General features: G+C 54.2%; 1 protein-coding gene across 1 annotated transcript in view; it reads right to left on the bottom strand.

Annotated features, from left to right (window-relative positions):
• Nucleotides 1–156: 156 nt before the first annotated feature.
• Nucleotides 157–13708, bottom strand: part of ANKS1A (ankyrin repeat and sterile alpha motif domain containing 1A) — a 71724-nt gene continuing 58172 nt past the window's right edge. Inside the window, 11 exon segments of the mRNA XM_027659849.1 lie at nucleotides 157–5022; nucleotides 6216–6386; nucleotides 6900–7037; nucleotides 7380–7466; nucleotides 7872–7943; nucleotides 8071–8163; nucleotides 8165–8197; nucleotides 8536–8700; nucleotides 10328–10435; nucleotides 10575–10727; nucleotides 11094–11192. Coding sequence (XP_027515650.1) covers nucleotides 4903–5022; nucleotides 6216–6386; nucleotides 6900–7037; nucleotides 7380–7466; nucleotides 7872–7943; nucleotides 8071–8163; nucleotides 8165–8197; nucleotides 8536–8700; nucleotides 10328–10435; nucleotides 10575–10727; nucleotides 11094–11192 — 1239 coding nt within the window. The 3' untranslated portion in view covers nucleotides 157–4902.

The raw sequence follows: 13708 nt of genomic DNA, 5'->3' as shown, positions 1-13708 counted from the left end.
GAGCAGCTTCAACCAAAGCAGCTGCTCAGCCCCCAGTGCTGTCCCCCCTGCACGGCCCCAAACCCCCCTGGGCTGGCACCCACAGGACAACTGCTCAGACACAGACACCCAAGAGACTCGGGTACAACACCGAGGCCACAGACAACAGCACAAACGTGTGTCTAAGGTTGTTTATTAATTCGGTCTGTTCTAAGTTGTACAATTATGAAAACAACAAAACGACTGCTGGAAGCCCAGGAATATTTACAATCTCGCCTTGTTGTAGTGAGGTCAGTCTATGTTGTTGCACAGATTGGTTACGTTTGGTACCACAAGATGTTTAAAATTCAGACAAATTCGAACAGATTAACAATTGTATATACAAGAAATAAAAGGAAATTCAAGTATCAAAATACAGACAGATTAAATAACATTTGTATACAAATCAGCCCCACTGCCATACATCACAATTAGCAAAAATCTCCACATTGCAAACTGAACTTGACTGTCTCTACCCTGTCAGGGAATCCCAGGTTATTCTTTCATGGGTAAGAAAAATGTCTGAGCTGGGTTGACTTAGTGAGAGCAGCACAGGTACTTTCTTTTGGGAAAAAAATGCAATTAAGTAATACCAATGCGAGACCTAAAAGGGAGACCTTTGCAACAAGGCAGCGTTGTGAGCGCTGTACCGGCTCCAAACCACTGATGTGAGCAGAGCCGGGGAAACGCTGCTGCTGGAAACTTATGAGGTGGGTGGAAGGAGCATTAAAGCATTGGCTCCACCTCAGCTGCACACAGAACGGGACGTGTTCTGGTGCTATTTGGCATCTGCTCTGCGTCTCAGCAGCCTCCTGAAGGTACAGAATTCACGACATGTACAGCCTGGAAGGTGCCATATCTTCTCCCTGGGAGGGGGACAGGCGTGTACCCCAAAAAGGTTGCATAATTTCTTCTAAAAAGAACAACCCCAAAGCAAGTTTAAAGTCAGCGGAACAGCTAAGATTAGCGCTGTTTTTTTCTTTGTAAACACAAAATAAAAAAGGATAAAGCATATTCAATTTGAAAAAAAAAAAAAAATCATCCCCTCCTATATAAAAAAAGACAAAACTCAGCATCTCCGTTTGCCGGCCGTGAGTGAGGGCTCAGCCCACAAACCAAAGTCTGTGAAACACAATCTGTCCTTAAAGAGGGGAACAAGGCCCAGGGCAGCCCCACCTTCCCCCAGGCAGGTAAATACAGCAGATGCAGTTTGATGCAAAGTCATATTCAGCACCAGAAATTTGGGGCACTTTCCTCCAGATACCACAAAACCCTGCAGGGAGGAAGAGCCCGAATACTGTGCAGTGGGTGGGTTAATGTGGCCAGGAGCCAGCAATTGGCACGGCCCAGGGTCAGTCTCCAGCACTGACTCCCTTGAGAGATCCCACCACACTGAACTGCTAAAACAACTGTTCTGTCAGGTGAGAAAGGGAGTATCTGGCTAAAGAACGGTTGGATCACTAAAGACAACCACAGGGTTACACGTGGGGCTGGAATGGACCACCAGGGTCACTGAGCCCAGTCCCTGAAGATTGGAGTCTTCATCACCATGTCATCTCCAAGCCAACCTCCAAAAAGCTCACGTGTCAGAAAAGAAACCTCCCAAACAGAGGTTCAATTTGCAATCTCGCCAACAACTTGTTGCCAACACACCAAATATTTACACTTAACACCAGTATGAATTGCAACATGTGCATAACAAGGAATGTTAGGTTTCCTAAATTCATCAACTTCACCCAAAATCTTCACTTCTCCCTCCCAATCCTTTGCAGGTCTGAGCCCTCGGGATCACGGTTTGCTTCTCTCCCAGCCTCACTGTGAGAGAGATTAAAGGAAATCCTGACATACAGCAGCAAGTGGAGTTAAACAGGAATTACCTGGGCACAGTGTTCCCATGCAGCAGCAGGTCCCACAGCCCTGATAAGGCCTGACAAGATCGTAACGGATGCACTGCGCTACATTTTGCATCTGAAGAATTTAAATCACAACTATATTAATATTCTCCCCTGAGGGGAACAGTCTGAAAACACGTCAGTCACAGCCCAAACCACTGTTAAACACTCTGTAATTCAAAAGAAAAGCAAGCACACAGCCCCTTCGAGGTTGTGTCTTTGGGGACACTGGGCTTGCACAGGGCCAAGCCACCCTCAGGCTGATGTGGTTTATCCTCAGGAATGGACTGTTTCAGTGTAATGCCCAAAGTTTAACTCCTTATTTGTTCATCTTCTGAAACTGTTGCACTAATTAAATAATGAGCTAGTATCAAAAAAGTGCTAAATCACAATTGAATATACTTAAAAACCCCCAACCCTTCAGGGCATAACTGCATTTAAAAACAAGACAGGTGCACAGAGGCTGGAGGAGGGAGTCGTCCCCAGGAATTCAATGTGGAAATAGGAAGAAACGGGGTCCTTGCCATAGAAATGTCAAGTATTGCAACGCGACAGTTCAGGGGATAAGGAAGCATTGTACCATTGGGGATATTGGCCACAACCGCTCTGGGGGGAAAGATCCTTTGCAGACTCTTTTCCTCAAGTTACTTCCATTTGCTACAAAAGCATGGAGTGGCTTGGAGAACAGGATGCAGACTTACCCCGCACGGTTCTCACACGGGAGGAAGCAATATCCAAGAGTTTGACGTTCTCTCCTGTTCACCCAGAGCTGAAGCAGAGTAAGTACCGTCAGAGATGTGCACACCATGCCCCTGCTAAGACTTTCTATCGTACTCCTCGCTGGACTGTGGGATTCTCAGTAAATATTTCGGGTTTTTTCCTCAACAAAAAGCTGCGGTGCTACATTGAAACCGTGAACTGCATTTGCTCTGTGTCACTTCACACGTTAAAAAAGAAACAGGTCGAAAGACGTCTGTCTCAAACTAGAAAAGGCGACATCGCTCTCTGCCTCCAAGTCTCAAGTTTCCTTCGCTAGGAAAGGAGAGAGTGGTTTTCCTCAGCGGGGGCTGAGTCCCTTCCCCCTCTGCTCTGGGAGCCCTCACCGAGCAGCCACGCACCCACTCCAAGGCAGCCGCCTGTGCCAGAGGGAGATGATCTTCATGTCAGCAGCCGCTGCGTCCCAGGTCTCTGCCCCGTAACTACATTCCATGGTAGGAGACGGCTGCCTGGAGCTCAGCTTCGCAGAGGCAAACAGAAAGGGAGATAATGGAATGAATTTCCAAGTCATACAAAAACACGTGCTGGGAAAGACGAGGCGAGTGGCCCCGGAGATGGGACACGAGAGTGAGGGCTACAGACACACACACTGGCAGTGTCGTGGCTTGGGCAGGGCTGCCTGTGATCCCTGCTGGGCTTGGTCACCCTTAGAAAGGCACATGCTCTAGTGACCCAGATTTAGGAAGTGTGGAGGAACCTGCCCTTCCCAGCTGAGAGCAGGGGGAGATGAAAAGCTCAGACCCTCTGAAGTCGGGTGGACGTGTGGCGACTGCATGGTGAATGCCTACACGTAGAATCTGCACTGCCACCCCCACCAGTGAGGCAGTTTCTCTTTGAGGGATACAGAAACCTTAGGGCACTCTTACAGCTTGGAATTTTGCTGATGGAACCCAAACCCAGCCTCGAGGAGCACCTGAGGCACAGTAATGTTCTGTCCACAAGGCCTGGGCTGGCAGGGTGGCACTGCAGCACCTGGGGCAGTGCTGGCTCTATATTGGGGCTCTGTGGCACATGAAATGTATTTACTAGACTGAGCTTTCCTTTTACTTTTAGTCCTCTTGCTTGGATCCTCACTAGCACAGCCCTCAGTCTGAAGTCAGTTTGCCACTCAGTGCCATTAAGTCACAAATGACTTGGGAGATCAAACTCCTTCCTGAGAAAGAGCTAAATAAAGACTTTGAAACGTCAGATTTGGCCGCAAGTCTGGGGAAATGGAAGCTTCGACACAGCAGCTCCAAAGCCCCAGCAAAGCTTGGACAAGCTGCTGCTGCCCTTAACATGAGGAGCAAATAACCCAGGGCTGCTCCCTGACCTCTCCCTGCTGATGCCAACTGCTGCTTTCGGTGTCCAGCCCACACCTCCCCTCCCCAGCCCGGGGCTAACAGCAACATGTGCCTTTGGAAGCTTAACCACAGGCTGCCCCATGAGAACTGCGCCCAGAGCTCACGAGTAGTCTGATGAGTGTAAACAGGAGGACTATGGGGTGAAGAAAAACCTACGAGGGACTGAAATGCACGCAACCAACCCCCCCCTCATCTCCGAGGGGCAGAGCTCACAGTGGGAACGATCACACCCGGCCCAAACCAGCGCTCCCCCAGCGGAGTGGGTTCTGTGCCGGGCTTTGAGGAGCGAGGCTGCGGGCAAGGGTCACCGTGAGAAATGGAGTGCCCGCGTGTTATTTGCAGAGAGCATCACAGTGGTTAGTGTCAACTGGACTGGCAGGGAAGGAGAGGTGAGTTCACTGAACAGTATACAGCCGTGGCTCAGTCGGGAAGAGGAGGATCTAGGAGAAGGGAGTGTGTGCACCGCAGAGACAAGAGGTCTCCATCAGTCCAAGGACAAGGTGAGATAGAAAAAAAGGCCTGGGGAGTGTCACATTGCCCCAGGGATTCACAGTGCCAGAGCGAGGGGGAAGACGTGAAAACGGCAGGCGGCTCTCCTGGATCCACATCTCCGACTCCCAGCCTGCCCTCTGCTCCTCCCGCCTCACATTCAGCTACAGCGCGTTACCCTTGTTTCCGAGTAAGGAGATTCACAGTGTTCAGCAGCGATCAGGTACAAAAGCTGTTTAAGTCTACAGTCTCCTAAGTGCTGCTGCCTTGGACGTGGTGCCTACACGGGCTCAGGGCGAGCAGCTGGAGGAAGAGGGAGTTTAGAAGAGCAGACAGATCAGATCGCAAAGGCACGGTTAGACGGGGCGGACGCGGTGTCGGCTTTAGAAGATAGTGGTCTCATACTTAGTGCTGAGGGTCCGCTTGGAGTCCTGCTTGGGGTCCACGACCCAGGAGACACTGGCATGAGACTGAGAGTCTTGGTCCACTTCAGGGGGATCCAGCTAGAAAATACGGAGAAAAGGGCATGTTAGGTCACCCATGCTTCTGGGACAGAACAAGTGGGGATTCAAAGCACAGAGCAACTGCTGCTCTGCCTACTGCCTGTCCCAGAAACGTGCACGTGGGCAAGGAAGCAGCTCTTGCTGGGGAGACATTTGAGTCCTTCACATCTAAAACATGTCTGGCCACGTCAGTCTCAACCCAGCACCCCGAGATGACTTCCTGCATTAGGCTGCGAGTCCCTGTCACCCTCGGTGACAGCTTAACTCATCTCAAACAAGCATGAAAAACGGAGCACTACAAAAACAGGAGAGAAGGAGACAGCTCCTGGCAGGTGACCTCCCGTGTGATTTACTCTCCTGACCAAGCACGGCTCTTTCCCTTTGTCCTCCTAAATCAGGGTGCCACAGAGAAGTTACCACCACCAGCAAGAGCAGCAGAGCTAGCTGAGAGCTGCCACGCTGCTGAGCAGGAGCAGGTGGGAGCAGCACATCCCTGGGGCTTGTCTGAACCCACGGCACGGGCTGGAACGAGCAGGGGGAGGACAGCAGCGAGGCAGGACATGGGAGCACAGCAGGAGACACAGGGAGTGGGGAGGCAGCCCGGGTCAGTTCAGAAGGGAGGATGGCAGGAAGAAGGGTAAAGACCTTCGCTCCGGGACTAACAGACTGCAGCGGCAGGTAGGAGGGGCGGTGTGTTGTACAGGTGTGACAGTAACAACAGCGGGTGTCGGGAGGGAGCGGCACCTGAGCGGGGGGAGCAAGCAGAACACAGACAAAAGGAGACATTAAAGGAAGGCAGTGGCTTATGGCAGCAGTCCCTGCTCCTCGGCAGCTCCAGTCTTGGCTGGTTTTGGCTACAGAGGAATCTTGTACTGCAAACTGCAGGTCACCTATGGATGTCACTGTGGCTCTGCAGGGTTTGCACATGGAAGCTGTGCTGGACCCAGCAGGGCCCTTAAGCCTCATTCCACCAGGCCATTTCCACCTCTGCCTGCCCTCCCCCTGCCGGGGGAAGCCCCAACCCCACCACAGGACTGACAGAGGCACAGACCTGCAGTGTCAGCAGCACCTGCACTGACAGGCACCTCAGCCACACCTGGGCTCCCCCCACCACCCAGGGGAGGTGTAAGCGTGTGGTGCCCAAGGGAAAGCCCAGCTCAGACCAGCAGTCGCTCCCTCCCGCACACACGTACCGCAGATTTCCTCATGCCGGCTCGCGGTTTAGGCACTGGTTTGGAAGATTTTGTTTCAATCGTTTCTCCTGCTCCAGCACCAAGAGGCTTTGCTCTCTGGGCTTGGAGGGCCAGCTGGTAGGCAACCTCGAACGCCTGCCCCAACGTGAGGATGATCTCGTACGTCAGGTTCTTGGAGAGAACACAGAGCACAAAGCCGTCAGGTCACCCTGTGCACAGTCCCCACACCTCCCCCAGGACCTCCTGCCTGCCTCTTGGCCCCACCAGCACCACAGTTCAGCAGCGTAAAGAAAAAAAGCCCAAACATCTCATGCAGTTGATTTGGCCCAAGTATAAAAGCAAATCATGCTTCCACCTTCTTAGTGAGTTAAAAGGTTGTTAAATCAGCCCATTATGCTCAACATAATTGAGAGCATGTGAGGGGTTTGTGCATGGCACATTCCCCAGAAGGGAAAACTCCTGCCCTGCTTTATTCAGTGCTGGAGACTGCAGGAACGAAGCCAGACAAATACTGTCCACAGAGGTCCAAAGTAAAGGCATTTGGAGCCAGCACTGTTTTAGGGTAGAAATGGTGAAGGAACCCTAGAAGGGACTAGATCCTGGTCTGTGACTTGCTAACAAAGCTGAGAGATAAAACAAGTGGACTGTAAAGGACTGGGAGACGCAATGCAGTAACCCACTCACCACATCCACAGTGCTGAAGACATGGCAGTAGTGGTGGCTGGTCTGCAGATCCTTGGTGATGTAGGCAAATGTGCAGAGATCCTCGGGGTCCTGAGCAGCACAGGAGATGTTCCGGATCTCGTGCTCAGCAATGACATTCTGCCAGGGTCAACCACAAGCACCTGTCACCCTTCTGGGGATGGCAAATACACCCAGCAAACGGTGGCTGTGGAGTGTGTCCTGGGGGCAGGGAGGGGGAGTCTCCCAGCCAGCTCCTTCCCATGGCAAGAATAAATGGCAACATGGTCCACAAACAGCTAGTCTGCCAAGCCTTTGGCACTTAGGTAACCATCATCACCTTGGTGCTCCCCCACAGCCTGAGCAGTTCCCCAGGACCAGCCGTGGCTTCTGGAGCCACAAAAAGTGACCTGCAGCCCCCAGGCAGGTGGGACTGCAGGTCTTGTCCCTCCAGACACCAACTCCAAGGCATCTGCAGCTCACCTTGTTGGAGGCATCGATGAACTTCACCCCTTTGTATGTGATAGACAAGATTATGGTCGGGACCTTCTTCATGTGCTCCGTGGATTTCTTCAGAAACAAGAACATTCAAGTGATCAGCTGTGAATGGATGCTCCCTTTTTCACCCCTGCCCCAGCCCACCCCAGAGACCCCAGGCCCATACAGGCAGGTTTTGGGGGTCTTGGACCAGAAGGAGGAAAGCAAGCTCCCGGTGGAAACAGAAGGGGAGGGATGGGGACCTGAAGTGAACCCAGCCACCCCTTCCCCAATGAAAACACCCAGTCTCCCACTGCACAGACCTTCCAGCTACAGGGAACAGTGCTGGGGAGGGGCAGTTCAGCAGCGACAGCGGCACCACCTGTTTGGTGGTCTGGGCCCCCGCAGGGTTTGGGGAACCACAGCTTCACTGAGATCCCCCATCCCCCAATCCACATCATCCACCACAGGCTGCAAGCAGCCCCAGGGCCTCCGTACCCTCATCTTGGCACAAGCATCCTGTGTAGACTCTGTCCCTCGGAGGTCTTTGATCAACATGGAGCCCAAGTACTGTTTGGAGGAGGGGGAGATGTTAAACCCTGCCAAGGCAATGCCATGGCCCTGCAACTCCACATGCAATGGCCTGACCTCAGAGCCTCCTCATCCTCATCACACCCACAAGCCAAAAGCCACTTACATTGGCCTCGTACCCGCAGGACTCAAAGATGAGCTTCTCAGGTTGGTGCTGCCAGTTTTGGACTGGGGCATATGGGGCAGCCAGGCTGGGGGGGGCGCAGGGTCAGCTTGGATTCCCGACGGTCCTCCTGGAAGGAAGAAACATGGATGTGAAGCCACAACAGGTCCAACCTGGGTTGAAACAACTCTCAGGAGGGCTCTTTGGGCTGAGGTGATTGAGGTTGGCAATGGCCAAGTCCCCCAGGGGTTGGGTGAAGGCAGCACATGGCAGGTGAAGGTGCCAGCTCTGATGGAAGCATGAGCTGCCTGTTTTTGAGGTGAAACTGAGGCATAAAGGAGCTGCTGCCTCTAATGCTTGAGGAAAGCTGAGCTCGACCAGCTCTGCATCACCCTACCTCCTCCCTGGCTCCAGAGGGAGGGGAGCCTGCACAGAAGGCCACCTGGACACACAAAAGCACCCACTGACCTGTGCTTTGTAGCGCTCAGCTCTGGAGTAGGGAGCAACCTCAGTGCCACGGTCGTGTTGCCTCTTGCTGGTGTCCCCGGAGGGCAGCAGGAGATCAGCAGATCTGCCTGTGCAGGAGTCATTCTGGCTCAGGGGCGATGAGGTCTGGGACATCAAGTCCTGGCACTGAAAAGAACAGACACCATGAAGGCTCCCAGTCAGTTTGGGCTGTGCCCCCCATCACTCCCCTCTACACTGCCTGGCACAGGGTGCAGAGAGCAGAGCTAATGGGGTCAGCTCCTGCTCTGGGGGCTCCTGCCTCAGTGCCAATGATCCCACCCTTTATCTTCTGCACGAGACTGATAATTTGCTCAAGGATGGTTTGAGCCAGGTATGCAGCCCCTTCTGCCCAGCACACCTCTGCCTCTGCGAGCTCATCCCAGGGGCAGGGGACACACCGGGCTGCAGGCAGGGTGTTTACAGAGGAACGGGCTCCCCTAAAGCACTGAGCAAAGCACCCGAGGGTGCTGATGATCAGCCAGCCCAGGAGTGGAGCCCCTGGAGCAGAGTGGGAGGTTGGCCTGGCAGCCCCCGCACAGCTGCAGCCACATTAGTCCCATTCAGTCCCATTCAACCCACTCCCTTGATTTGCCATTGACGTCCCTCCGCCCCCTGCGCCGGAGCCAGCGCTGGATCCACCAGCTGCAGCGCCAGGAAATGCTGCAAATGGCCCATTCTCTCACCCAGCCTCCATGGGCAGCATCTCAATCAGCTGAGCTGCACCAAAGGATCCTTCTTCCCCCCCCAGCCCTGCTGCCTTCAGTCTCATCCATCTCATGGGGATGAGCAGTGGGCAAAGGCCTGGCACTCTCCTGGTGCAGCACCAATGTGAACCCTCTCTGTTCTCACACCTGAACCTGGTTCCTAAAATATCCCATGTGAGCAAGCAGGGCACAGCAGCCCAACTCACTTTGGCTAAGGCTGTTTGTGTTGGGAAGACTTGGGAACGCAGGACAAGAATGCAGAGCTCTGCAGCAGAGCAAGAACGGGATGCTTAGGATGGGGAAAAACTAATCATTCCAATTCCTGCTCCAGGAAGCTGATTTGCAATCACTGGGAGAAGGCAGCAGCACACACCACCACACTCCTGAGCTCTCAGGGTCGCTGCGAGCCCCGTGGCTTTTGCCAAACTCAGTTCTCAGTTTTCAGGAAGAATGGGAACGTGACAGCTCCCTCCCAGACGACTCCCATAACAAGGGCCTGACATCCAAATGCTGCCACTCCTGCAGCAAAAATCAACATCCACACATCTCATTGAGTGCTATTTGGCAGTGACAGTGTGAGCTCTCAGCAGCCCAGCCAGGCCAGGGAGATGGGTTCCGGCTCCCAACGGTGCAATCAAACACCAGGCCCCAGCTGCAGCCCTTCTCCAGATGGGCTGGGTCACTCCTGCCTGCCAAAGACTGCTGCATGTCTGGCCAGGAAACAAGGGTGAGGAAGTGGGCTCAGCATTCCCCTTGGTGCAGGGCAGAGGTGGGGGTGGCACCCTATACCCCTTCAGTGCAGGCACCTGATCCCAAGGAGTGGCCTGACCTTCCCTGTGGGACAGCATCCAGAGGCTGACCTGCAAGGGCTGGGTGTGACCTTCCCCCACTCACTGCAATCACAGGGTCACGCCTGCACTGGTATCTGCTGCCTGGGTGGCTGGAGAGGATGAGGTGAGGAGCTGAACAGGCACACTGGACGTTTCTCCCAGCACTGACATGCCCTCACAGCCACATGAGCCAGGCAAGGACCACGAGCAGGGACTCACTCTCAGCTGTGAGAACCGCGGCGGCTTGGCCGGGGGCTCCTCGTAGGGCCTGTCTGCCAGGGAGGCGATGATCCTCTTCCGATGGCCCAGCAGGTTCACCTTCAGCACCTGCAGGGACAGACCACGGTCACCGTGGGCTCTCCTGCCCTTGGCACAAAGTGGCTTCGTGAGACGACTCATGGCAAGTCTCAGCCCCAGGGAAGGGGGTAGGACCTTGGTGCCCTGGCCAGAGAGAGGCAACACTCACATTTACTATCTCAAGCTCCCAGAGGTTTTTCACAGTGTCAATAGAGCTGTAGCCACTCGAGAGGAAGGACTGGATGTAATCCTGCAGCCCCAGGGAGTCGAGCCATGCAGGAACTGACGGTTGGCTGTTCCCATCACAGCCCAGGGGTTTCAACTGTGAAAACACAAGAAAGGGGTTAAAAGCTGCAGGGATCCTGAGGGATACGGGGTCAATGAAAATCAGTTTACAGCACATCTCCACTAGCACTTTACAGTAACAAAATCACTGTATAAACAAGAAATGCTCTTGGGACTGGCAGGAGGAACAGCCACCCTCTCCCCAGCATGGAGCCACCACCATCCGCATAGCCTGGCAGACCAATATAATCCTCCTCTTCCCTGCTATTCCCAGAACCCTTCCCATAGCCCCTGAGATCCCTTTGTGGCCAGAGACACAGGGACTGGCTTTTGTTTTCCCCTGAGTTCACAGCCGTGCTGGGCAAAGCCCTGTCCCTGCTCCATGGAGGGCATCGGTGCTCACCTTCGGGAGGGAACGAGCAGCCTGGAGCAGCTTCCGGCGGTGCTGCGGGTCCCCGATCCCAATGTCCCGAAGGTCCTGGTCTTCCATGACATTACAGCCCTGTGGGGGGGACAGGAGGGAGTGACACGGGAGCAGGGGACAACAAACCCCAGCCCCCTCCATGCCCGAGCAGGGGCCCTCAGCTCTGCTCAGCCTCCCTCCACAGCCACAGAGAAACCTGTACTGCCTTCCCTGGGAGCAGGGGAAGGTCAGGTGTCTCCTCCAGCCCCGGGCAGAAGGCAGCCACCCGCTCTGGCAGAGATGCTCCAGTCACCACACACTGCACTGTTAAAGCCCATTTTCTGCCCCCTTCCCCCTGCAGAGCAGGAGCACACAGACTCTGCCCCCATTTAAGAGCCTCCACCCACCACAACCTGATTCCCTGCCCTCATACCTGGGCAGAGCTCAGCGGGAAGCCTGGGCACGTCTCCCCACAGCTGGCAGAGCCACACTGCTGCGTGACCAAAGGTTTCAGCTCGAGCCCGAACCCCCTCCCTGGCCCTGCCTCCCTCTGCTCCCCAGAGAGTCCCAGCAGAAGGTCTGTGCTGACAGTGCTTCACTGTTCCACATTTTGTTTTTTTTAAGAGAAACCCAATTAAAGGCTGCTGTGGGGGGGCGGGCCGGCCAGGCTGGGGAGAAGGTGAGGGGCAGGTTGTCAGGCCTCCCCCACAAAGGGCAGCAAGTGCTTCCTATTCCTTCCCATCCACACGTTTGTGGGATTTCAGATTGTGTGCTTTGCTGAGTGAAATCTGCTTAAATGCAGCAGCTGAAGGCAGTGAGCTGCCCACCGAGCAGCCATCCCTGCCCCCAGCATGTCCCTGCTCCTGCCTGGTTCATGAGCCCCTGTTCAGCAGCATCACTCCCGCCCCTGCCACAGCCTGGCACAATGACAGCAGGGCAGGACACCACACGGCTCTGCCCAGGAGCTGCTTCCCTCAGCCGCAGAAAAGTGTTCAGGGAAACAGGGAATGAATGCCACAGGTAAGAGATGCCCAGGTCACAGGAGAGCTGCCCTGGAGCCCAGACTACAGTCATTTAGCACACAAGAGCAGGGGGGGTGGGAGGCAGAGGTCTCCACAGCCCGTGGCTGTGGCTCCACTGCATCTCTCTTCCTTGGCAGCCTGGACTCCAGACACTCGATTCCTGGAGGGCTGGGGGGCAGCACCATGGCAGAGCTTGAGCCAACAGCTGCAGCACAAAGACATTTGTCTGAGAGTTGTTTAAACAGCAGGAGGAGTCAGGACACCAGGGCTCACCTGGGTGGTGATGCTGCACATAACACACCATGCATGGATGGAACCACGTCACAGGAGCTGTTCTGTGCACCCCTCAACTGCACAAAATGAGTAAGAGGCAGACTGATGCTGAAGGCTCCAGGGTGCCCCTTTGGTGCACGAGAGCAGCTCTGTCAGATTGTAAACAAATTCCCCCCCCGTGAGTAACACAAGGGGCTGCTGCTGCTGCTGGGGCAGTGACCTCTGGCTGGTGTGCAGCAGCATCCCACCAGAAAGATGGAAACATCCCTCCCCTTTCTCACAAATTTTAAGCCAAAGAGCCACATTTAATGTACGTTCCTGTAACAGCAGGAAATTGTGTGCTCGGCTCAGGGGAGGAGGGAACAGATTAAAGGGGATTAACTCCCCTGACAGGCACCTCACCTGGCACTGTTGATGCTGCAGCACTGCTGTAGGGGTTGCCAGAAGGTCCTTGGAGGCAGTGTACGTGAGAGGAATTCATCTCCCAGAGGGAGAGGCTTCAGAAGGGCTTTTTGAAAAGGACAAAGAGGGCTAGAGCAAGTGATGGGATTTCTCCTGTGAGTAGTCTGGAGAGCTACTACTGACCTGCCTGGGGAGGAGCACGGGGAGGGACTGAAGTCCCCAAGTAGGTTATCATCACACCTCGGGTACCCAAAATATGCAGTTCCTGCTGCCTGAGCCTGCTCTCTCTCCCATCCTGCCCATCTTGGTGCCCTGCAGCTCCATCCCTCTGTAGAGAGCCGGGGTTGGGAGCTGGGGAGGCACAGAGACAATGCTGGCAAGGGCAGAGCTCACAGCCAGCCCTTCCCTTCGTGCCACCCGGACAGCAGGAACGGTTGGCAACCAAATGAGTTGTGACAATGGTGATGTGTAATTTTCATGTATAAAAACTAAAAAAGCTTGCTGAGCCTATTTACATTTTCACTCATGCTTAACTTTCCAACGTTGAGCCCTTTGGTGCTAATCCCCCTTAGCACAGCCACACTGCCACATGAGCAGCACAGGGATAGAGGCTCTTGCTCTCCCAGGGTACCAGTGCCAGCCCCACAGCAAGGCAGTAGGTGTTCTTCCACCTTTGGCATCTCAAATTCAAGGAAAGCTGCTTGCTATGTAGCAAGGATACAAGGTAGTTAAATACTGTGAAGCCTACAGCTTTCTCCAACACTCCTTATTTTTATATGTCACATTAAATTCCCTTGGTGCCAGTCCATATTCCCTGGGTACTTAACAAGGATAGACGAAGCGTAGCAGCTCTGAACAAATCATTTCAGCCCCTGGTGCAGGAGAAATGTCCTTCAAACCCATCCAGATTTCATCTCC

This window comes from Corapipo altera, unplaced genomic scaffold, assembly GCF_003945725.1.
Source record: "Corapipo altera isolate COAL_440 unplaced genomic scaffold, ASM394572v1 77b, whole genome shotgun sequence".
NCBI lineage: Eukaryota > Metazoa > Chordata > Aves > Passeriformes > Pipridae > Corapipo > Corapipo altera.
This window is presented reverse-complemented; position numbering and strand designations above follow the sequence as displayed.